We start from the raw sequence: 26,105 nt of genomic DNA, 5'->3' as shown, positions 1-26,105 counted from the left end.
GTGCCTCGTTCAATGCACAGGATGGAGGCTGAAATGAAGAATTAACATTGCACAAGCAACTATAAATCTAGAATTTCCAAACTTTGAAGTACATGGCTTTTCACCTAAATACCATTCTTTAATAAATATAATATAATATAATATAATATAATATAATATAATATAAGCAAAGTTAAGACAACAGCAGTCTTTATTCCATATACATATCTCCAAGAGGATTTCTAAGATAAATGAATAAGAAAGCATCTTAGATATCTTGAAATGTAAAATAATATGATGGCAATCCAGTTTGATAGTAGAAAAGGTCAAAATACAAAGGAAGAAAGCTCAGTTTGGGTGATTATGTCCCCCTACAGATTATAAGATATTTATTTATTTATTATTACTTTGTATCAGCGTTACATCTGTTCATCAAGAAGAATATTAAAAGTGGGTTTGACCACACCACACCTAAAGCTGGCATTGTCCAGAAGGAAGGCAGCACTGCTTTATGATGCGGTGGGAGAGGGAACAAGGTCAGAAAATGCTGGGGGAATGCTTTAATGCTAGCAATGAACTCAAGTAGATGCCGCTGGTGCTACGAAGCCATGGCATATGTGGTTCTTGGCGGTGGCATGGAAATCCTTGGCTCTGAGCACATGGCTGTGCTTTGAAGAGGTTTGTAAAGAGTTCTTCCAATTTCAGGACCCGGAATGCTGGTCACCGATATGGCCCATCAAGAAGGGAAGGGTGCTGCGGTACATGGTGTTTGCAACCCATCTGCGTGAGTTCTCGATGATCCTTGCATAGTGCAAGGGGCAACTGAGTTCATTTGGAAGGATGGGGGTTCACCTATCAGACTTGGGGGTGACCTGTTTTTTGGCTGCTGTACAAGAGACCATTGAAAAGTGTCTGGGAACCCAACTGGGTTTGTGGAGAAGGCAGCCCAGCTAATTACTGGTGCCGCCTTGTGCGGATATCCAGTGCAGGTACTCCATAGGGAAGGCATCCAGTTACCAGATAAATGGCCTGGTAAAGGACTTAAAAAGGAGGTGCTGGTTAAAGGAACGGAATATTAACCAGTTTGGGGTGCCTATGGTTGGAACGGCAGGGAGCCAATATTCTTTCTTATAGCCCACCTTAACCCTCCTCCTAGGGGGGTGGATAGTAAGGACCTGGTTGGAAAAAGAGGGGAACTGGTGGAAGCCCCCCAGGTAATTACAGAATAAACAGGGGGTTACCTGCACGATACAATGTTATCTGCCAGTTCGTCCCAGACATCTAATAATAAAGTTGCGGCCTGATTAAATCCATAACAAGTGTGCTCTGTCCTTCTTTGGTTATAGCCAGACAATGTTAATTAAGCTGTCTCCTTCAAAATAAGATGGCTATCTCTTAAAGACAGAACAATCCATAATAATAAAGTGGATAATAAGAGAAAAGAGGCTTTTAAATTTTCTTCTGCTATTCAGGAAGCTTTTTTCTCAAACAGGGTCTGTTGGGAATTACTTCTTATGTGTGAAATCAAGATGACTGAAGTACCATAAATGATTCTCCATAAATATCTGGTTAGGTCTTGTTTTTATGGTAATACATCTTGCTCCACAATTCTAGAGTGGTTCGTTTTAAGTAACTCAAATTGGGTTTTTCATTTTCTAATAGTGAGAAACATATATTAATCAGTAAACAAAATTTATAGTTTAATCATTTATGACATATTATATGTAGTATAATGAAATTCTAAAAATAATTGAATTTCTCCTTCCACTGGTATTCATATTTACAATAGCTGTAACTAGGAATGAAGCAACCAGGAAAGCATTTGTCAAAGGAAAAAAAACAATATTAAAAAAGTGAGGTCTACAGGGCTTACCTATTTTTTCCTCCTAGGAAAAAAATATGTAGTTGGTACAAACTGGTAGAAGGAGGATGGGAGAGAGAAAGTAATGGTTGTCTCAAAAGGCTATGAATTTATCATCTCTAGTTATTGATTTGAACTGTACCCAGGTGACCAAAAACCATTATTATCTTATAGCTGTTTCAGTCTCTGTGTGAAAAGATTTGTGGGCTCGAGTCAGTACCCACTGGACAAGTATCTGCATCACAAGAACTATGACATACAATTGGCATTGTGGTCAGCATTTACAGCAGAAATGGCATGATTGCCTGGCTGGTGGGAAGAAGAGGGCAATGCTTTCTGGCTTGGGGGAGGAGGAGAAATGTAAGACTGCTGGAGGAGCAGTCAGCTCAATGCTAGATGTTGTCCCTCCAGAGCAAAGTAGAGGTTATAAAGTACACTTGTAAGCAGATTTGGAGAAGACTACTCTTCCACTGCCTGTACTCTATCTGTCCTGTGGCTAAATCAAGCAGTTTAACCTCCAGGGATTTCACTCTGGCAACCTTTCACTGACATTACATTCATTTTAAGGATATATACATAAAATATATTTTCCTTTTGTGATTTACCTTTACACTCTGGCTGTCTTCCTGTCCAGGTTCCATTTCCCAAACATGTTCTTTCTTCTGATCCATGAAGGATATAACCAATCTCGCAGTTGAAACGTACAGTACTTTTAATTTTAAAATCACTGTCTTCTCTAGAACCATGGCCTGGGATTCCTGGATCCCCACAAGAACCAGCAGCGTCACCTAGAATTTATAAAACAAAGATTTTCACATGACTATAACATTTGATACACTACACTACTATATCAGTACTGTAGGACTATTTTACAGCTACTGACTTGAACTATAAGGCCCAGATTTTTAAAGGTATTTAGGCATTGCTTCCCATTGTTTCCCTTTTGAAAATTAGATTGAGCTCTTAAATCAGTTAGGAATTGCAACACTGAGCAAAGCCAAGCCTAAATACCTTTAAAAATCTGGGTCCAGGCCCTTTACTTGGCTTTTTAAATTATTTGGTAGCTACAAAGATACCTTTGTAACCAAGATTTAAGTGAAGCGTAAACAGCACACAGAAATTATATGTTTCTCAGGTAACTGGCCAAGCTTGTGAAGGCCTTACACTCAGATTGATGGCTTTTCCATGTTTGCATTTATACATGTATGTAATGTGATAACATTTGAATGCTGCATCCAATCAATTCCAAAATTTCCAGGAATGTTCTAGGCATTAATGGCCAGAATCCTACTGATTTGGGGGAAAATCAGAAAAAAACGAAAGAGGGAAAGTAGAGGACAAATGGAGCCCCTGCTACTTTATTAGCACAACCAAAGCTTCAAGTACCTCTGCAATTTTCTGGGGATCAAACAAGTTTATGGCACCAATTAACTCTTTTCTGCACTACAGAACAATACCCCTGCTTATCCTCCAAGAAGAGTTCAACATGTTGACACCTGACTGATTTATCTCCCAGACAGAAAGAATAATGGAGGGGCATATTTGGGGGCTTAAAGTAAAAAGGGGTCATGCACAGAGCCCTTGGCGTGGGAAAGACTAGGGTAATCCTGGTATGGGGTCAGTGGGCAATAGGGCCACACAGAGCCCCTAGCATAGGAGAGAAGGTGGCAGCTGGAAAATAGGGGACAGACAGAAAATAGGGGAAAATGGGGGGGGGGGCAGCAGTGGGAAATTGGGTGGAGGGGGTAATAAAGATTCACACAGAGACCTTGCCATGGGGGAGGATTGGGAACCCTAGAACGGGTGGAGGAGGAATAGGGGCACAAAACCCCCAGTGGCAAGGAAATTGGAAGACCCTTTCCATGCTTATTGAATCCTGACATTTCTACCATGGGGGCAGGTGAAATGAGGTACATAGAGAACTCCTGTCATGGGGGTGGAGAATGGGGGACCTTGGAATGGGAGAAGAGAGGCCACTCAGAGCTCCTGGCCTGGGGAGAAAGGTGGGAATGGGGGAGAAGGATATGGGGCAAACAACTCCTGTCAAAGAGGGAAATTGGTGTACCCTGTTTTAGAGGAGGGAATATGGAGGGAAAAGGGAAATGGGGGCACACACAGAGAGACCTTCCAAGAGGCTAGAATGTGAGAACTCTTGAATAGAGAGATGGGGTAATGATGAGGCACAAAGAATTCCTGGTGAGGGGATTCAGAAGCTTAGTATGGGAGGAAGGGAGTGGTCACACAGAGCATCTGATATGTGGGGAAGGGAGAATGGAAGTCCTGAAAGAAAGTGGGAATGGGAGTGCACACAAAGACATTGGCATGTGGGGTGAATGGGGGACCCTAGGTTAGGTAAGTCAGTGGCACGCAGAACTACTGGCAGGGAAGAGACTGGGGGACTTGCAGGAAATCCCTGAAATAGAGGGGGATTAGGGGATGGCATACGAGGAGCTTGTGGGAGGGATGCAAAGACCCCTAGAGCGTGCAATAAACTCAGGCTTCCCAAGCTACAAAATGCTTGTCCCCCTAGTCTATACCATTTTATGTTACATTAGGACACACCTGAGCTAAATGGCTAATGATTTTGTATTAGGGTTTAGTTCCAGAGTTTGGTGTGAGAGCCACAAAAAAACCCATGGTTCTTCATTCAGAATGAGATGTTCCAAGGTCACCGACTTACAGATGAATTTCCTGTTCATTCAAGTTTCTTGTAACACATGTTTTCTAATAGTACTGCAGTGCATACTTCACATTTTAATGTTATCACTGGAGTGGCAACATTGCTGCCATTGTATGTGAGCTTTAGTCAGCATTTTTCTCAACACCAACTATTTGTCATGGTTTTCAGCTACTTCCAGCTGAAAGACAGTACGCTGAATAAAACCTCATTTCAGCTGACATTCTACTTATGTTTTATAAAGTAGATGGTGGGAAAAAGTTAACCGTTTTGCCATTTCTAATATACACAGCGCAAAATAAATGTTTTGCAAACAAATAGTGGCCAAGATTTTTTGAAATAAAAGTCTAAAATCCATATTTAGAACCCTAAATAACTGTCCTGATTGGGGGTGAGGATAGAGCTCCAAGCAGTTCCCAGTGTAACCACTTGGTGTCTCAGCACTTTTGCAAATCAGATCACTTATTAGGGTTTCTAAATACAGACTTAGGACGATAATTACAAGTTCCTCTTTTTGAAAATCCTGGCCACTGTCCTTTTTGATAAATATCTTTGAAGTATTTTTGGACAAAAGAACAGTTGACTACACAGGTAACCAAGTTTAACACAAAAAATGTAATAACGGGTCAGAGCCTCAGCTGGTATAAATTGGCATTCAATTTTTCAGTGAATTCGGTGGGCCTATACTAACTTACAGCAGCTGAGGTTTTGGCCCAAAGACCTAAAGCACATGGATTTTGTGACATTTTACAAATAATAAAAAGTATAGTCTCTTGCACTAACAAGGATCTAAAGGAAAACCATAATATCATTATTGAGCCGAACTCTGCTTTCATTTACAATGGTTTAAATCTAGAGTAAAAACTTTAACTACAACTAGTGTAAAATGCACTTACCTGAGAGCATCAAATTATGCCTTTATATTAGCAATAACTAGGTAAATACATGCCAGTGCTAAAATGTATTCATAAATGGGGTAAATAATATTCTCTCTCTCTCTAATAACCCATGTAGGTATTTAACTGAACTTAAATATCAGAGTCATAAGGACATGCTGTTATCTGTGGGAAACAGTCAGAACCCAGTACACTCACATTTTGACCAGTGAATGACAGATCCCTGGCATGTATGGACACAGTGGAGTTTAGGAAAAACTGGGGCATCAGAGGTGGCGGGGGGTGGGTAGTGACAGAGAGATAGCCCTTGCCAACCAGCCCCATCAGCACAGCAGGGTGCTGAATGCAAACCAGAACTAGCAGACATATTTTACCTATTTCCTCTTTTCACCAGCAGAAACATATTTTGAGTTGAGTAGTGAGGGAGAGTCATACGGGAAGCACTGGATTGTTTTGCTTTGTGATTTATGCAGAAATGTATAATATATGAGCAATGTTTATGCCCTGGCTGGGATGATCTAGTTGGGGATTGGTCCTGCTTTGAGCAGGGGGTTGGACTAAATGACCACCTTAGGTCCTTTCCAACCCTGATAATCTATGATTTTATAATAATAATTTATTATTAGTAGTAGTACTCATTCTAGTCCAGGTAGCTAAGTAAATCCAGGGCTGGTCTGTGGGTTTAACCCATTCAGTATTTTGCATCCCATGTTTATCTTCCTATGCCTGTCACAAACTCAGGAAAAAACAGCAGCACTGGGCATCTCTTAACAGTAGTGCATCTCCAGAAGGCTGGGGTTGGGATCTGTAGGGTTTTTTATTTGTTTGTTTGTTTTTTATTAGGGACACAGATTCTCTTTTACCTCTAACACACAGTCACAAAAAGAGGTAAAATCTGCTTTAGAGAAAAGTAAAATGATTTCAATGAAGTTAAACAGTATTGAACTGACCTCTCATTTCTGAAAAGTTTCCAACGTGGTAATGTAGTATTATTAGAATGTGATCTTTCTGCCATGTGGGAAAAAATGCACAGAACCCTATCTATTCTCATTCATTGGTGCTTACTAGCATTAGAAAATTTCCTCATTCTTATGAGTGAACGAGCTAGTTGTAGATATGATAGCCAACATGTTCACATTTGGACCTCTAAATTTAGGTATCAAAATCTTTCTAGGGCACCTACATTTATTTATTTAGATTCCCATGACCCCAATCATCAGAGTACTTGAGCAGCCAGATTTTCAAAGATGGTGAATATCCACAACTCCCCAAACCCAAAATACAGTCAAGTCAATGGAGGTTCTGAACACTCAGGATTTCCAAAATTCAAGCCGCTTATTGAGGTGATTAACTTAAGACATCAAGTTTGAACATTTTGGTCACTATGTTTTAGGCATTACACCAAAAGCGCCCTAGTTAAAGTGGTTAGGGTCCTAATTTTGGATACATCCCCTACATTTTGTCCATCTTGTCTATTTAGATTGCAAAACATTCAGGACAGGGAGCGTCTACTACTCTGTATTTGTACAATGCCTAGTACAATGATCCCCATTTTCAACCAGTTCCTAGGCACTACTCCTACTGCTACAACTTTTATTGTGATTGAAGTAAAAAAGGGCTTGGTGCCTTACAAAGGTGTGTCATACCTTTCCCTAATAAATTAATCCCATTATGCGCTCTGATTTGCCATCTTTTTGTTACTAATATACAGACTTAAATCTATTTGTTAAAAAATGTCTAGGAATGATTACCTTGACCTTCCAAGGAAGGTTAATCACAGTCCAGCTTGATGGAATGTTAGAGTGGACTAGCAAAAAGACCATGTGTTAGTGACTATTTTTATCATAAAATGACAGTGGTAATGGCTCCAGTAGTGTTATGTAGACAATAGTTACGTTGACCTCCTAATTGCAGGGATTCAACCATGATTTTCTCCATCTATATGCAGATATTTTCTGCCCCCACATCTGGACCAAATTTTCTGCTGGCATAACTCCACTGATGTTACTAGAGTTACACCAGAACTACACCAGCAGAGAATTTGGCTTTCCATTTTTATTGAAGGTATCCATGGCCAGACAGCTTATTTAAATGCATGGCAGTGACTATGCTGAATGTAACAGTAATTTTGAGTTTCTGTGAGTTCCACAAGAACTCTGCTCTCTCCAGATGACATGTGTGTGATTCCCAAAAGGTATTTGTCAAAAAACATCAGCTGATGTCAGTGGGACAACTCAACTCCTACTAGCTCTGGATCTGAAGCATAATTTAAAATGCAGATGGCCAAGCAGCAGACTGCTTCAGGAAACACATGACAAACCTATGTGAATTCCTGCCTATACTAAAAAGGGCTGTGAATCCTCTCACTTTCTGTCTCTTTTTGTATGGCTTTCTAATATGCTCCATGAAACAACCTAGGCACCAGGTCCAAGTCTTTTATTTATTTATTTATGAAACATGGAATTAAAGTTATAGAAAATATTAGTGAAAAATAATGACTTCACATAAATTCAGGTTGCCAGAGCTAGTGGTGTTTTGTTTTCAGATCTAATATAAGTGGGTGACATCATTAAGGTTCTACCCACTTTATAACAAATCTGAGTTTTGCTCAATGTGACCCACATTTGAATCTCTGCAAATGCAGAAGTATATAAAGGTTTCTCTTATAGAAGTTGGCTTCATTTTTTCCTAGACACCGATTTGACCTTTGAGCTTCCTCACAATATGCGTGAGAGTGAGAGAATATCTTAATTATTTTTTTTTAAATTGTATATATTTATTCATTTATACTATTTTGAAGTATTTATCTCAATTATCCAATGTAATATCCGCAGAGTTGTGAAAAAACTATCATTTTATGTTCACTAAAATCTATGTGAATATTTTTTACAGTCTAATTCTGTGTGTGTCTGCACCCTACTCTTTGGATATTTTTAAGTTTGGAGTTTTGTTTAAATCCAGAAACTCAAAGACTAATTCTGTTGATTCTGTTCACACACACACACACACACACACACACACTCTCTCCTGGTTTTAAAAAAAACTAGGTTTGGCGAATCTAGTCTGCATTTCAAATTTATAAATAGATTCAAATTCCATGCTGTTTTTCACAGGATGAGCAGCTCTAATCATATGCAACAGGAACCTGAACCTGCTTCCATTGAAGTCAGTGGCAATACTCCAACTGATTTCTGTGAGAATATACCCTGGGTGAAATTAGGTGAAAAATTATAAAAATGAACAATCACATGTTATGTTGATAAATGAAGATTTATGGAAGAAGAGGAACTGATGGAGCAGGATAACAACATCAGCAGGTGCTCTTAACCACATCTACCTGCCGGATGTCTTACGAACAGGCTTAGCCCCTGAGTAAACCCTGACTCACTGAAAATAATAGTTATTTGACTTATCACATCATTACTATGCTGGTTCAGGCAAAGTGAGCAAGCAAGCAATCTGACTTCAGGCATGACATGCCCATTTTCTTTGTGGTCAGGCTCCCTTTTGGATCTTAACAGCAAGATCTTCATCTAAAATTATTATTTTCATTATAATTATTTATCATTTCTATTTTAGTAATACTAGAGATACCAGCTGAAATTAGGGCCCCATTGTGCTAGGTGCTGTACAAATGTATATTAACAGAGTGCCTAAAATTAAGAATTTATAGTCTAAATAGCCAGAGAAATAAAAGGTGGGGACAATGAAATATTATTAAAAAGCCAAAGGCTATTCTGAATTATATCAAATTTGGCCATGAGATTAGGATGGCAGCAGAGTCTAGGATGTCAGACTAGCACATCATTTTCTGTGTAGGCAGAATTCAGGAGAGAATATGGCCCATGGCTTCTTCCTAGTTCCTGAACATTAAAATAGCTATGTTCTTATAATCAAAGCAATATAGATCTGAAAATGCTCCAAGATGAAAATATTGATTGCTGTAACTTATGTGATGGAAGTATGATGTTGCCAAGAGAAAAAATAAACTTGTGTATTTATTGAGAAGTAAAACTTAGCGAAGATGAGAAATGGGCTTGAAGTACAACCCCAGATCTAAAAGCCCCTTAACTCTGTGTATGTCTCAGATATGTTCTTCTCAGTTGGCCTCTCTAGGTGTACTGGACTAAACCAAAAGCATGGATTGGAGCACTCCTCAGTTTTGGTATGTTCAAAATGAGGATCTCATTTTTTTGTGATTTGGGCCCATTTCCATTCAATATGATTCACTAGTTACCATGCAAAACCAAAACAACCTCATCCCATGCTTGAAATGAGTTAAAGCGCTTGAGGTACAGAAAGGGCAGATGCAATACATATTTTAGACTTAACTTGAGGGCTGTGAGATCAAATCATGAGTCACTTTTCAAGTTATATAAAATTGAAATCATTATCTTGAGGAAATAACGGTGCAGGAGGTCATCCTCTGGAAACCAATATTCTTATCAGCAATGTGCATACAATAAAAATATACATGTTCAAAGCCAAATGGTCACTTATCCCGTCCCATTGAGCATGTCATTTCCCTTCATATTAAATGTTATTAACAGAGTTCAGTTTTCCTACTGGATTGGCTTGTAAAAATAATTTTACTTATTTTTATGGCACTTCTACCAACTGCATATTTTTGATGGATATTTTAAATATTTTATTTGTTTTTCAAATAATAAAACAAGCAAACAGACTTCCACCAAAACCTATGGAAGTTTAAAATGTTTTCAAGAGCATGTTCACATACTTCAAAAGCAGTACCTGAGCAATGAGGCAGAGATCCACTCCAATGTCCATTTAATTGACATGTGCGAGATGATTGGCCTAATAGTGATCGCCTTCCTGTGCAAGTATAATGAACAGTAGACCCAAATGTATACTTCTCTCCAGACAGGACTGCATTAGGAGGAATGCCAGGATGGCCACAGTCAATCACTACAATACATAATTATTGAAGATAAAAAAATATTATAATCACCGATCAAACGTCTTACATTTACCATTAGAATTCCCATATTTTATACATACATCTTTTGAAGAAGCTGGATTCTTTAATGTCAATTTATTAAATATGAATGATATATCAAGAATCAAATCCTGACAGATGCTGTGAAACAGATGTCTCTTGAAGGGTCATGTGTACATTACCCAAAAATAATGATAATATGCTTCTAACATTTCTGCTGAGATGAGCCCTAAGGTCCAGGCATTAGATGTATGTATATATATAAAAAATACACAAGATGCCTGTACCTTAGGGCTGGTCTCTGCATAACTATATCCATATAGCCATTCAGAGTAGAACTATTCTACTTTGGGTGCAGAGGGAGGCGATATATAGGGGTCACTGCTAGCTCCCATTTTATAAATGCATATACATGTGGCTCAAATCCACTGATCTTAAATCATTGCTCATGATACTCCCATGCAGCTCTTTCTAGGGGCTAGAATTATGGGCAAAACCTTTTGCTTGATTTCCTGATGTGTTTATGGGGAGCAGGAATTGGGTCCCAATATTTTGAAACATAAAGACCATATTTTGCCTTTAAGGCTATGGCCTGTCTTAGGGGCAATGCGGAGTCCCAAGGGTAGCTTGTGAAGCAATTATGCCTGAGCTAGGTACAATTCCTTTGTAAGCTCTCAGTGCACCTGGGAATTGAAAACACTTGGACCATCCTTTAACAGCTCCACCTTTTCCACCTCCTTTCCCCACCCTACTTTCTTTGGAGTAATGTGTCTCCCTGGGAGCTAGGGATCAGGGCTTTAGAAAAGCCAAATTACACATAAGCAGCGTTCCTTTCAGGCTGAATTAGCTTTTTATTAAGATTGACTCAGAAGCTTTTATCCTTACACCTTTAGGGTGTGTGCTGCGTGGACTGCAGACAGTGTTATCTGACCAATGTTCAACTTCATATACAACACTGGTGAGAAAAGAAGATGTAAGCTGATATTATGTAATTACACTGAAGACAGCAAAGAGAGAATTCCATAATAAGTGATGCTGATTACTTTTTTCTTTTACTTGTCTCTTAAACACACCTATAACAAAATCTTGTGAAAAGCATTTGTAGAAATTGGCCAAAAATAGTATTTTACAAAGTTCTGCATTTTAAATCCTGGTAAAGCCATTGAAATTGTTTCAGCAATCTAATATCTATTAGAAAGTTTTATAAAAGTTATAAAGTTATCATGTTTAGCCCAACAGGTATCTATTTTATAAGAATAAAATAAAGAGAAAAAAGGCCTTATGCACTACTATGTAGAAAAGCAGACACATGGATTATGTATGTCAAGGAAACAACGGTTTGCCCTGCAGTGCTGAAAAGAAATAAAAAGTCTGTTGGAATTTGAAATGGGGCGCATTTTCAAGTAAGGTTTAATTGCTCTTATATTTATCTATCGGAAAAAAAAATGTTGTTAAGTTTCAGGGTACATATCAGTGACTTGAAAGTAAAAATCCTTACAAGAACATGTACTTATTTAAAAGCAACCATTAAAAACCCAGAGAATTCAGAGCAAAGGTTGGACTTTGAAAGAGACCAAACATTGCACTTATGAAAATGCAGAGTGTTAAGGCATCCAAATCACCTTATTTCTGTCCCCATAACAATTCTAGCCTTGCATCTCCCCCTCTTTGTTACTTTACGCCTACTTTGTGGAACGTGTTCATGTCGGATCAAAGACATTTTTTTCTAAGTGCTTCATGAAGACTATGGCTTAGAGCAGCAAATACCTTGATAATAGAATAGCCACTGTACTGATTTAGTGAACTGCCACTTCCACCCTCCCATCCTCCCTTCATCATCTTCTTCCATAAGGGCTTAAAGAGAGGTATTCAATCTATGGTTGTGGACATATTAGATCTGAAGAAGACTGCAAGGTTTTTAGCATTGAAATTGTGCGTAACAGACCACTGGTTGACTACATACGGTACATGATTAATGCTGTGTGAAGATCATCATTCACTAACCTTAGCTCTTGTTATTATAGCATTATAATTTAATGATCTCAGGCTTGGAGTTTTGCATTTATACACTCAGTCTGTATCACATTTGTATAATAGTTGGCATGTGTTTTCTGAAAAGTGATGAGCATTCCGGCCTCGATCCAGCAAATCATTTAAGTGTGTGCTTAACTTTTGTCCCTTGACTGCTATGTGAAAATTAAGCATGTGCTTATGTGCTTTCTGGATAAGAATGCTCAGCGCTCTGCAAGTTTAAGTCCCTAATGAAAAGGGGGGAAAGACTGCCATTAGCCTGCTATTTTTAATCAAACAACTATAACATGAATTCTGTTTGTGGATTGTGCATGGCTGTAAAGGAGGTCAAATTAGAAGATGATTAATAGTAAGGCATTTTAATGATGTAGTTACTGATGAGACGAAACTGCTTATTATGAATGGATAAGGTTCTTTTAGAGTTCCTGGGTTTCTTTTTCCCTCAGGGCATCGCTATTGAGACAGAGCTAAGGTTATGACAGTGCCTTACCTGTGCATTTTCATGCTTTCATATGTTTGGCTTTCCTTTCCATTTAACCTTAACTCTGAATTTTTTCAGAGTGGTAGCCATGTTAGTCTGTATCAGCAAAAATAATGAGGAGTCCTTGTGGCACCTTAGAGGCTAACAAATTTATCTGGGCATAAGCTTTTGTGGGCTAAAACCCACTGCATCAGATGCATGGAGTGGAAAATACAGGAGCAGGTATAAAATACATGAAAAGATGCAATTTGCCTTACCAAATGTATTTCATGTATTTATACCTGCTCCTGTATTTTCCAGTCCATGCATTTGATGAAGTGCGTTCTAGCCCATAAAAGCTTATGCCCAAATAAATTTGTTAGTTTCTGAAATTTTTGGATTTCTAATGGCTGTTTTTGAAAACTACACTATTCCGGTAATGTTTTTTCTGCTTCAAAGGGACCCCAAACTTTAATGCCAGTTTAACAAATGAGAGTTGTAAATAACTACAAATTATATCAAAGATAAGGAAGACTCCTGGAATGAAGATCATTTAAAAAAAAACTGGAAGAATTGAAAACTAAGAACTGCTGTGAGAAAATGGGAAGAGAAAAATCTTGGCAAAAGGATAAATAATACATGCAGAATTTGTCCACACTCTTCCAGAAACGTTGCCAAAATGACTAGATTAAGAACTCTTAATCTTGTTTCCTCTCTCTACCGGATCTCTCATACAATAGAGAAAGCCTAGTCCCAGAACAAGTCTTTGTAAAGGGACCTACAAAAAGAATTGAGGAAAAGAATCTCCCTGTACAACTCAAGGGCTTGCTGTTGAAAACCTTGCAGCTCCTATGCAGCTTCCACTACAGCTTTAGAGGTCCAGTGTCATAGAATCATAGAATCATAGAATATCAGGGTTGGAAGGGACCCCTGAAGGTCATCTAGTCCAACCCCCTGCTCGAAGCAGGACCAATTCCCAGTTAAATCATCCCAGCCAGGGCTTTGTCAAGCCTGACCTTAAAAACCTCTAAGGAAGGAGATTCTACCACCTCCCTAGGTAACGCATTCCAGTGTTTCACCACCCTCTTAGTGAAAAAGTTTTTCCTAATATCCAATCTAAACCTCCCCCACTGCAACTTGAGACCATTACTCCTCGTTCTGTCATCTGCTACCATTGAGAACAGTCTAGAGCCATCCTCTTTGGAACCCCCTTTCAGGTAGTTGAAAGCAGCTATCAAATCCCCCCTCATTCTTCTCTTCTGCAGGCTAAACAATCCCAGCTCCCTCAGCCTCTCCTCATAAGTCATGTGTTCTAGACCCCTAATCATTTTTGTTGCCCTTCGCTGGACTCTCTCCAATTTATCCACTTCCTTCTTGTAGTGTGGGGCCCAAAACTGGACACAGTACTCCAGATGAGGCCTCACCAATGTCGAATAGAGGGGAACGATCACGTCCCTCGATCTGCTTGCTATGCTCCTACTTATACAACCCAAAATGCCATTGGCCTTCTTGGCAACAAGGGCACACTGCTGACTCATATCCAGCTTCTCGTCCACTGTCACCCCTAGGTCCTTTTCCGCAGAACTGCTGCCTAGCCATTCGGTCCCTAGTCTGTAGCGGTGCATTGGATTCTTCCATCCTAAGTGCAGAACCCTGCACTTATCCTTATTGAACCTCATCAGATTTCTTTTGGCCCAATCCTCCAATTTGTCTAGGTCCTTCTGTATCCTATCCCTCCCCTCCAGCGTATCTACCACTCCTCCCAGTTTAGTGTCATCTGCAAACTTGCTGAGGGTGCAATCCACACCATTCTCCAGATCTTTTATGAAGATATTGAACAAAACCGGCCCCAGGACCGACCCTTGGGGCACTCCACTTGATACTGGCTGCCAACTAGACATGGAGCCATTGATCACTACCCGTTGAGCCCGACAATCTAGCCAGCTTTCTACCCACCTTATAGTGCATTATAGTGCATGACACCTTATAGTGTCATTATTTAGTGCAATGAAAGTGCCTTTTGGTCAGTGCATCCATGTAGCTGCACCCCTATTGGATACACCCCTGCTCCCAAACACCTCTTCTACTGATAGACAGTACTCCCAAGGATCATTCTTCTGTGATATGCCGAAGAAGTAGAGTCTTTTTGAGTGGCCTCTCCACAGATAACACTTTCAAACACCATGTATAACAAACATGAGATACCTCTGCTGCCTTTGTGGCCTTATATGGTTATCACACATTTTAAAAACTTATGTATATAGGATCTGTCTGTCTAACTTCTACCATCACCATCTAACTGAGTGCCTACATGTAGAGAGAGATGAGACAAATCTACTGTATACAGCAAAATCAGTGTAAAACATAATAAAATATATGACCCAATTTTTTTTATCTTACAGAAAAATACACATTATCTACTTACTAATACATTCAGGTAGTGGCTTATCCCAGTGACCATTTGGTTGACAGACTAAAACTGAAGATCCAAATAAAAAATGTCCAGGATTGCAGTCGTAAAACACCACTGTTCCATAGGTGAAATTTCCATGTTCTATTTTACTTTCTCGTATGGAATTTGCAGGGATTCCAGGATCAGAACAGTTGATCACTACAAAAAGTGATACATTTGAAACTCATTTTTAGATTACACATGTATAATATATTGTTTTATAAAATAAATTTGTAATAGCTTTATTACTGAGGTCTGGATGCACAAAAGGATTTAGGCACCTAAGTCCATTAGGCACCTAACTCCCAGTTTTGGGACCATTATGATATGCAAATATCCCATCGAACCATGCAAGGCACCTAAATTCACTTGATGCCTAAGTTTTCAGAGTAAAAGTTCCTTTGGCACCTACACATCCGTCTCTGGCCATGTGCAATGCTTCCTCACTCCAGGCATCAGGATGCTTAGATGCTCCCATTTAAACCCACAGAGTGATTCACAAACCAGGAGAAGGCAGGCATTTGGCCTAATAGGGCATGTGCATGGTGTAATCCAGTAGGCATGCTCAGAAACTGCTTAACAGATTGGGTCCCATTCAAAAGCCAGACAGAGGGGGAGAAGAAGGAGGTGGTGCCCATCCTGTAACCCAGTATCAGGGGGTAGCCGTGTTAGTCTGTATCCACAAAAACAACAAGGAGTCCGGTGGCACCTTAAAGACTAACAGATTTATTTGGGCATAAGCTTTCGTGGGTAAAAAACTACTTCTTCAGATACAAGAAGTGGTTTTTTACCCACAAAAGCTTACGCCCAAATAAAGCTGTTAGTCTTTAAGGTGCCACAGGACTCTGTTGTTCCTGTAACCCAGTGATTAAAGCAGAGCTATTTTCCCTCCCTCGTCCAATGACTGTTCCACTATGGATATATATTTAAATAGTCAATGGACCACAGGGGGCAGAAAGTGTGAGAATGACCATGTAGTCCAGTGGTTAGGACATCCACTTGAGAGTTGAAAGGCACAGTCCTTTTTCCACAATCACTCTTTCATTATTTATCTACAGTGGAACAACTTCAACAGGAGAGATTCAGGGAACCCCACAGACTGTCCCATAGCTCTGTGGTTAGAGCACTCTCCTAAAAGGTGGCAGACCCCTCTTCAATTGAACCTCAGTCTTTCACATCCCAGTAAGCACTCTAATCACTAGGATAAACACGATAAGAAGATCACCACTTCCCCTTCCTCCTCAGCTTCTTGCTAAAGGAGAGGGTTCACAGCAGAGACTCATTAGCAGAGCTAGGTGTCTCCTTGCCTCCTGGATTTAGGTGACTATCTCTAAGAGAGGGGCAGGGCTTAGCATACACCCCTCTGGTTGGCATCTTCCATTGACTAGCTTAGGGGGGAAGTTAGATAGATAGAGAGACAGACAGACAGGCTATCTCCACCTTTCACTGAAGGGAGCTTTTGTTAATGACGTGAACAGCCTGGTTGGTTATTTGGGATCCTCAGCTTCTCCTAGATTCCTACTTTGAAAAAGTAGCTAAGAGCAGTTTTCTTCATCTGCATCTGGTTAGGGGTTGTGACCTTTCTTTTTGGATGCAGAACTCATCATGGTTCTCCATGCTCATCACCTCCAGGACAGATCATTACAATGCAGACTACATGAAGTTACCATTGAAGGTAATCTGTATACTACATGCAGAATGGTATGGCCCACCCTACTTAACTGTGCATATCATCATATCATACCTGTGGCCCTGGAATACTCTGTAGATTGGAAATCCTAGTAATCTATTTCTAGGTACAACACAGGGAACTGATTCTTACTTACACAACCTTACATATTTTTCATCCTGGGTGTTTTAAAGCTATTTTACATTCCATCACAAACCGTGGAATTTGCTGGGATGCTCCAGTAATGACATGTGATGACTGTACATCAAGCATTTTCATTGGAGAGAATAAGACATCTGGAAGCTATTCTTCTTCTGGCCTGACTTTATTAGCCTTCAAGTCAAGACTTATCTATTCACCCAGGCCTTTTATTTCAGTAGATAGGTTGAGTGGACAGAGTGTTAATTGTGGCTTATAGGGAGTTTCTGGACTCAATTTCTATTTTCTGTTTTAAGATCAAGTGTTTTATAGTAATTGTACATGAACATAGATACTATGATGTATTCACTTTCAATAAAATGAAAAAACGTATTAGTTCTACATCACTCTTAAATACTGATCATTTAGCGTAAACTGCAAAAAGCTCTGGTCATTATAATAATCAGTATGAGCACTGCTGTGGTTTTCTTATAATTGAAATAGCGACCTTTCAGAAAAGGTACAGCACTTTTAAGAATGTTATAGTGTGCATTGGACATACGGACAATATGTAAGTTTGCAGGTATTTGAGAGACTACCCATTTTAAGTAGGTATGTAGATTAATATTTTTTTTTAATCCGTGCAAATCTCAGTATCATCGAAGTCATAACTAGAGTTGCTGCACCTTAAAAAGACCAGTATCAATGATCTGATGCAAACACTTAGCTCTCTTGTACTCTGTTGTACCCTATGAACAATTTAGGATTTCATGAATGTGTGTAAAGTTTTCATAAATCAATGTGACCAATACATTTATTGAGCCTCTGATCCCTATAGGCAATAACATATAATAGGGAGTATGGTACATTATTGTGGAAATACCAGAACACCAGGATAATTTATTGCTATTGGGCTGAAGACCAAATATACCTGCTGCTCTTAGTACACAGTGGGAGTTTTCTATTGTGAATTAAAAAAAGAATAATAATGTCTTAACTACAAATAAAAATTTTAAAATAAAGTTCTGTAAATGGTTTTTCACTAGGGCTCAAGGCACAGTGATGAATCTAATTGGAAGGAAAATGTATTAAGTAAGATGAATATAAACACACTATACGATTAAACATTCTGTATCATCCTAGAACCCAAGCTCATAGGAAATTTCAGGAAGCCCACATGATGCTGACTCAGCTGCAGGATAGCTCTTTGATGCTATTTCTACTTCGATGAAATCAGGATTTCTGGAGAACTACATATTTTCTAAGGGGAGACAATTTTTTAAATCTTCAAAACATATTTCTGTAACCCTCCAGTTCTTGTGTATCAATATATTCATTTCAAAAGACACTGCTGTAAAAGCTTTGATCAGTAGCAAAAGGGCTGATCCAAGGAAACTAGGCTATAATCTTCTGTGTTTTATTGGGAACAGTAGTATATTTATAATAATTGAAAATGAAAAAATAAAACCAAATACAAATTTTAAAATTTCAAGGGTATATTGACATGACAGAAGGTGATGTGGCTTTGCTTTTATGGTCTGATAAAAACAATTGCTATTCAACTGTATATAACTGTCATAAATATAAAAGGAAGGGTAAACACCTTTAAATCCCTCCTGGTCAGAGGAAAAACCCTTTCACCTGTAAAGGGTTAAGAAGCTAGGATAACCTCGCTGGCACCTGACCAAAATGACCAATGAGGAGACAAGATACTTTCAAAGCTGGAGGTGGGAGAGAAACAAAGGTTCTCTCGGTCTGTGTGATGCTTTTGCCAAGAACAGAAAAGGAATGGAGTCTTAGAATTTAGTAAGTAATCTAGCTAGATATGCATTAGATTCTGTTTTGTTTAAATGGCTGATAAAATAAGTTGTGCTGAATGGAATGTATATTCCTGTTTTTGTGTCTTTTTTGTAACTTAAGGTTTTGCCTAGAGGGATTCTCTATGTTTTGAATCTGATTACCCGGTAAGGTATTTACCATCCTGATTTTACAGAGGTGATTCTTTTACTTTTTTTCTTCAATTAAAATTCTTCTTTTAAGAACCTGATTGCTTTTTCATTGTTCTTAAGATCCAAGGGTTTGGGTCTGTGTTCACCTATGCAAATTGGTGAGGATTTTTATCAAGCCTTCCCCAGGAAAGGGGGTGTAGGGTTTGGGGGGATTTTTTTTGAGGGGGGGGGAGACATTTCCAAGCGGGCTCTTTCCCTGTTATATATTTGTTAGACGCTTGGTGGTGGCAGCAATAAAGTCCAAGGGCAAAAGGTAAAATAGTTTGTACCTTGTGGAAGTTTTAACCTAAGCTGGTAAAAATAAGCTTAGGGTTTTTTTCATGCAGGTCCCCACATCTGTACCCTAGAGTTCAGAGTGGGGAAGGAACCTTGACAATAACACATTGAGACATTTTCTAGTCCCCGAGTTAAGGTTTATAATATCTTTATATTGGATTTGGAGAATGACAATTTCATTCATATGCATACAGTGAAACAATTATTTTGTTTTAAGATACTGCTTCATTTATTCCCTATCCATAATAAAATCCAAAGGTGAAGGTGTGAATCATTTACTGTCAATGCAACATTTTAGCGCTTCCAAGAATCTTTCTAGGCATGGTGATAACTGAAGTTATCTATACAGGCCAAACTATATATTCAAAGTTGGGCTTTTACATCTATATTTGTCCCCTGTTTAAAAGAGGCATGCTTTTCAGATATACCACATGCCCTATGTCTCCAGTTAAATCAATGGAAGTATATCTTATGAACAGATTACTTTTATTTAGGTGCCTAAATATGGCTTTAGGTTCCTAACCTGGGTGTCTCGTTTGGGCCTGTTGGTACAAAGTGTCATTTCATTTGTACAAAGAAAAGGTTCTAAAATCTGCTACAAAGAAATTTGGGTTAAATAAGTTACTTCTATAAAATCAATTATACAGTGAAAAATGAGAAAACAGGCTTTTAAAAGACATTATAAGTGAGTATAAGACCTCAAATTTAGATTTTATTTTAAAAAGGTTTCTATGTTCATGTAAATGTTTTCATGTTTCTATTTTAGTTTTAATTTCAGTGAAGACCTTTTAAATTCCATCCCCTGAATTTTGCTCATGAATGAGTACCTGAAAATAAAAACAATAGGAACTAAAATGAAACTGCCCAGTTTAATTTCATAGTTCAGTCTGAGTGAAATGCAAACAGCAAACTAATTGTTAAGTGGTGAAAAATAAAATTAGATGTAGAAAATGTGTTCTGTTTAAATACTCAAATTTTCTATAAGTAATTCCCATGATGATTTTTAAACATATATGCTTTGCTTTGACAGTGTCCCTTTATTTCTTTTTTCATATTCAGAGCAACCTCCAAATCTGTAAACATTTGTAATCATACCTTTACATATTGGTGGTGGATGGCTCCATTGCCTATTAGCCTGACACTGCGCTTTTGTTGGCCCTTGCATGGCATATCCAGTATTACAAGAGAAAGTCACAACATCATTGAAGTTGAAACCATTTCCACTTGTTCTTCCATAAATCGGACTACCAGGATGGCCACAGCTAACAGCTAACATCAGGAAAAAACAAGAGTGAAGAGCATACTGCTGTCACTTTTCATGGTATCATGTAATAGTGATGATTACTTAGTAGAATTCTAAAGGTCAGATCTTATGAGGTACTGAGTGCCCCCCCAAGAGGTATTTAAAGCTGTCAATTCATTTGATCTTAATGAGAACTAAACGAGCTTAGTATCTTTCAGGAGGTGCTGAGCACTTGTGGGGATCAGGCCCTTATTTTCTAAACATGATAAAGAGCTTACAACTAAAACTGTATCTCAAAATTCTCCTTATTTTTTTCTTTCTGAATGGCATTTTAATTGGTTAGGAATGTATGGTACAAAAGGTTAATCATAAAATATCTGTCCGTGGTGCCTAATCATTTAGCACAGTGCATTTCCAATGTCAAATGGTCATGATCATTACATCTAAACAAGCAGTACTATAGAAATACATAATAAAATTATGAATGTCATTAACAATATAACTGATAGACAAATAAAAGAGAAATCAATATTATTGTCTACTTCTATTAAGCTATGAGTTTACAGTACTAACACTTCTAGACATCTATTGTAACATTATGGACAATTGCAATGTTTAATGGTATGTCTTTCATTGCTACAATCCTTTAGTCAACCTCCTTGCCCTTTTCTGATGTATTGTACTGCACAATTCCACTGTGTTCAACAAAACAGCTTCTATAATTGGTTGTGAAGAACGAAACTATGTTCACCTTCTTTACTGTTAGCAATGACCCAGGAGCAATTATTTTTCAGTTCTGCTGTTGATGTTAACCCAGTGCTTTGGAAATTCCTGTTGAACTATGTTTCATTCTTGCTTTAAAGATTATTGACAAATAAACTCGTTCCCTAATGTCCAATACTTATTTCTATCTTGAACAAAAAGAGTAGTGGCATTAATCCATTGCTGAATGATTACAAATATGAACAGGTTTCAGAGTAACAGCCATGTTAGTCTGTATTCGCAAAAAGAAAAGGAGTACTTGTGGCACCTTAGAGACTAACCAATTTATTTGAGCATGAGCTTTCGTGAGCTACAGCTCACTTCATCGGATGCATACCGTGGAAACTGCAGCAGACTTTATATATACACATCATATTCTCTGTGTATATGTAAAGTCTGCTGCAGTTTCCACGGTATGCATCCGATGAAGTGAGCTGTAGCTCACGAAAGCTCATGCTCAAATAAATTGGTTAGTCTCTAAGGTGCCACAAGTACTCCTTTTCTTTTTACAAATAGGAACAGAACAATGAGGTGTGTGTTTGTGTGTGTGTGTGTGTGTGTTTCTGTACTTTATTTATAATTTATTACTATTAACTACAGTAATAAAGTATTATTTTCAGAAACCTCTATCATAAGTAAATCAAATGACAAATGAACAACTTAGGTAATGGGATAACAACAGAACTGGTTCCACTGTGATTAGTTGAGATTTTTATGGCCAGGGCTTTCTATTATAAAGCTCTAGGTATATGAAAAAGAGGGTATTGTCAGTAATATTAGAATAATTTCAATACTATAATATCAATTTAACACTAATTATGAACCACAGTTGGCATTTCCACAATTACCTTTCATATACACTCTTATGAAAGGGACAAGCAGTCTCAGAAGGACCATTTTAAATAAATAAGTAAGTAAATAAATAAATAAATAAATAAATAAGTACTCATAATACCAATTTTTTGCATCCCTCTCTTTTCACCATAACCCAAGTTTACTAAAAAGAATATATTTAAAGAAGAAACTTGTTTTTTCTCATGTGAGGTTAACTTATGTAACCTGTTAACCTAGTTAACATACATGAAGACCCTAATTTTCATAAAACACTATTGATTAAATAAGTAATAAAATCTCAGTGAAAATTAAACAAGTTTCTTGATGTGAACATTTCTGTCTTCAATTCTAACAGTATAATTTGAGATCTAACAACTCTTTCTACTGATCAATAGTAAATACACATAAACTTTCAGGTAAGATCCTCAAAAGCATTTTCAAAAGTGACATAGGCACTTATGCTCCTTAGTCCCCCACTGATATTCAGTAAGCCAGTCTCTGAGGGGCCAGATTTTCAAGGGTATTTAGGGGCCTCAAGATGCAGATGAACATCAAGTAGAATTTTCAAAAGCTGCTGGGTGCCTAATTCCTATTGATTTAAATAGGAATTAGGTGCCTACGCTCTATAGGAGTCTGATCTTTTAAAAATCCGGCCCTAAATCACCTTTGGAAATCAAAATGGAACTTGGGCACTTGTACAATAAGCTAATGTAAGCAGTAAACATATTGCACAAATAAGATATCTTTTGCCATGCTTACTTACGCACACAGGATGGAAGCTGACCAGACCAATTGTGATCTTGTTGGCATATTCGTACAGAAGAACCAATCAAGCGAAAACCAGGGTTGCACTGGTACACAACTGTGTCTCTGTACCCATAATTCTCTCCAATCACTTGACCATTGACTATGAGATCTGGAACACCACAGTGGCCAGCTGCAATTTTCAAATTATGGTAACAAAACCAAAAATTACTATGATTCAGAATACATATGATAATATTTAAAATATCCCTCTTAATGAAAAATAATCTACTTCTTTACATTTAAAATGAATATTTTTAACAAGGTTTAACTTCTCAATTTCTTTAATTGATTTCATTCAAATTATAATTTGTAAGCCGATGGAAAACAAACAACCAAATACTTCTTTCATACATAAAAAGATCATGTCTAAAAATTAGAAATGCAAATCAAACAAACAAAGAGCTTCTGTGGTATTTTTACTATCAAATTTGCATTCCAGAATTTCAAATTGAGGCATCTACCCCTTTCAACAACAACAAAAAGGGCTAAATTCTTCCCTGGAATAAGACCACTGGCTTCAGTGTATTTGGGCCAATATGCGTAATTGATACCCACAAGAAAAGATTGGTGGTTTTTAACTAACATTTTAATTAGAGCCAGTCAAAACTCTGAATTTCTGTTCAACTCAAAATTGTATAAAAACAAACAAAAACTCCAATATTTCCCATGGAATGCAAATTCTGAAAAAAATGGTTCAGGTCAATCAAAATTTCAATTTTGATAAAAATCAAAACAATTCTTCTAATCTTGACTTTTTTGTTATTATTTTATAATTTATAATATAATAAAAGTTTAATAAATTTATAAACAATTTAATTTTGACACAAAAATTGAAACATTTTATTCTGATAAGTTTGAAACCTTCCATTTTAACCTTACTGATTTTTTTTTTTCATTTTCTAAATGGAATTTTGTCTAAATCAAGAAGTTCCCAGAGAAAGTTTTGATATTGACAAAACAGCATTTTCCAGTGGAAAAAACATCTGACCCAAACATTTTCACCATCTCTACTTTTAATTGATAAATAGTGGAGATGCAAAATCCCACCTGCTTTTTTTCTCTCATTTATTTTCCTCTCTCCTCTTTCTTTTCTTTCATTGGTTCATTGTTTTCTTTTATGCCTGAGTTTTCTTATATTTAGATATCTGGTCAGCAATAATTAAAAACAGCTGAGAGAGAATCGTAGATAATTTAGCTGCCAAACTCTACTAAGCGTCTACTGAGCATGTGTGAAGTGTGATTTTTCAAAGGCTTATAACTTGACCAAATTTTGGTGAATTTTCACGGGAATAGAAAAGGCACATCCCTGAAACCACACAACAAAGTTTTATTTACCTCATTTTCCTCTTGGAAATGGCTGGTTTTGCTAAAACTTTCCAAAAAGAAATCATACCCCTGTCATGGAAAATTTCAGCCTGAGTGAGTAAAGTTTTGCAAAGTTATATGTAACCGAAAATGAAGTCTTATAATGGAAACCAGCGTGCGATTTTAGTTATAGTCATTGCAGCCAGTGCCACTTATAATGCAGTACAAGGACTTATTACCAAACTGAGATACACTATAATTTCTTCCCCTAAGTACACTATGTGTGCTTGAGAAATATTTTCTATTTCCCTAAACGTAGCTGAAGGAATTACAAATGCATTCACATGTACAATAAATGTGAGCAAGTTCTAGTTATCTTTGCTATTTAATTAAATGTTGTGTACTAAAATATGAGCTGGTCAGCAAATGCCCTGTTACTGAAATAAAATAAAGGAAGATAGTTATTTTCTACTTTATTAATGACTATACTGAGTGAACCTCAAATTACGTTAGTGTCTCCCTCCCTGACCATGCAGCCATAAGATAGCAACAATCTTGAATTTGTACCATATAAGGTGCAAATACATGGGCTCCTATGGAAAGGATGACAGTGAGAATGAACCATATGTGACAGGTATTAGCCACGTTGCTTAAAGCTAAACTACTGTAAGGTGCTCAGACGGTATGGTGATGAGGAACTAAATATGGAATAGATTAGACCAAGTATTCAGATACTAAAGATGCATCTCAGAGGCTGCACCACCTGTGTAATGCAGTACAAAACTCACAAAAAGGAAAGATAAGGTCAGGCAAGAGGTATAGACAGTGCATTAGCCAGTGCAGTATTGCCAAGTCCAAGTATTCAAAAATAATGAGTCAGGCCCCACAAAATCACAAGGTTGCTTAAAAATCATGAGGATTTTTAAATTATTATGTTTTGGATTCTATTTATTTGCTATTAGGTTTCTGAGCATTTAGGATGCATTCAAGTCACATTTTCAGAATTTTCTCTCCTTTTCATTCTTTTAAAAAAAATAAAAGCTGAAATTCTCTTGTAATCAGTTGCCTCCAGCAGCTGATGCTTTAAGAAACAACAAGGAGACAGGTGGCACCTTAAAGACTAACAGATTTATTTGGGCATAAGCTTTCGTGGGTAAAAAACAAAAGCTTATGCCCAAATAAATCTGTTAGTCTTTAAGGTGCCACCAGACTCCTTGTTGTTTTTGTGGATACAGACTAACACGGCTACCGCCTGATGCTTTAAGAAAGACACCATATACTGTGAGACTCACCATAATATCATCAAAATTCACAACACTGCTAGTGAATGAATTCATGCATACCACTGATCCAGTTGCACAACACCCTTCCTAAGCAAGGAGTAGAGGCCCACATCTGCTATTGTTCCCCTCATGGGCCTTGTCCATTACATGCTCCCCATGCTGTACTAGGGACAAGAACAACTGCATTCCTTGTCATATGTTCCTGAAATAATGCCCCTGTTATAAAAGTCTGCTTCATGGTCCCTGTTGAGTTTCCAGAAAAACTGTATTTTGTTCTAGTTTTGTTTTAGTAGGTTTTATAGACTTGGCCCCAGAAGGCCCAACCCACCAGGCCTTCCTGTTACCAAGGGGAGGAGTGGATATTGAACTGGCAAGATTCTCTCCCCATCAATGGGAGTTCACATCAAACAGGTTGCAGGGGACCAGATTTTATGCCACCTGTAAACTACTTTTGGTTGCCTCAACA

At 37.8% G+C, this 26,105-nt stretch overlaps 1 protein-coding gene across 3 annotated transcripts in view; it reads right to left on the bottom strand.

The window, feature by feature from the left end:
- The window catches only part of CSMD3 (CUB and Sushi multiple domains 3), a 1,168,908-nt gene that overhangs the window by 69,441 nt on the left and 1,073,362 nt on the right, over positions 1–26,105 (bottom strand). For all 3 annotated transcript variants that reach the window (XM_077808852.1, XM_077808853.1, XM_077808854.1), the window contains 5 exons: positions 23,008–23,181; positions 20,501–20,674; positions 15,287–15,472; positions 10,166–10,339; positions 2,446–2,628 (listed from right to left, as the gene is read on the bottom strand). In XM_077808852.1, coding sequence (XP_077664978.1) covers positions 2,446–2,628; positions 10,166–10,339; positions 15,287–15,472; positions 20,501–20,674; positions 23,008–23,181 — 891 coding nt within the window. The remainder of the gene's footprint in view (positions 1–2,445; positions 2,629–10,165; positions 10,340–15,286; positions 15,473–20,500; positions 20,675–23,007; positions 23,182–26,105) is intronic.

The sequence above is a fragment of the Eretmochelys imbricata genome, chromosome 2, assembly GCF_965152235.1.
Source record: "Eretmochelys imbricata isolate rEreImb1 chromosome 2, rEreImb1.hap1, whole genome shotgun sequence".
NCBI lineage: Eukaryota > Metazoa > Chordata > Testudines > Cheloniidae > Eretmochelys > Eretmochelys imbricata.
This window is presented reverse-complemented; position numbering and strand designations above follow the sequence as displayed.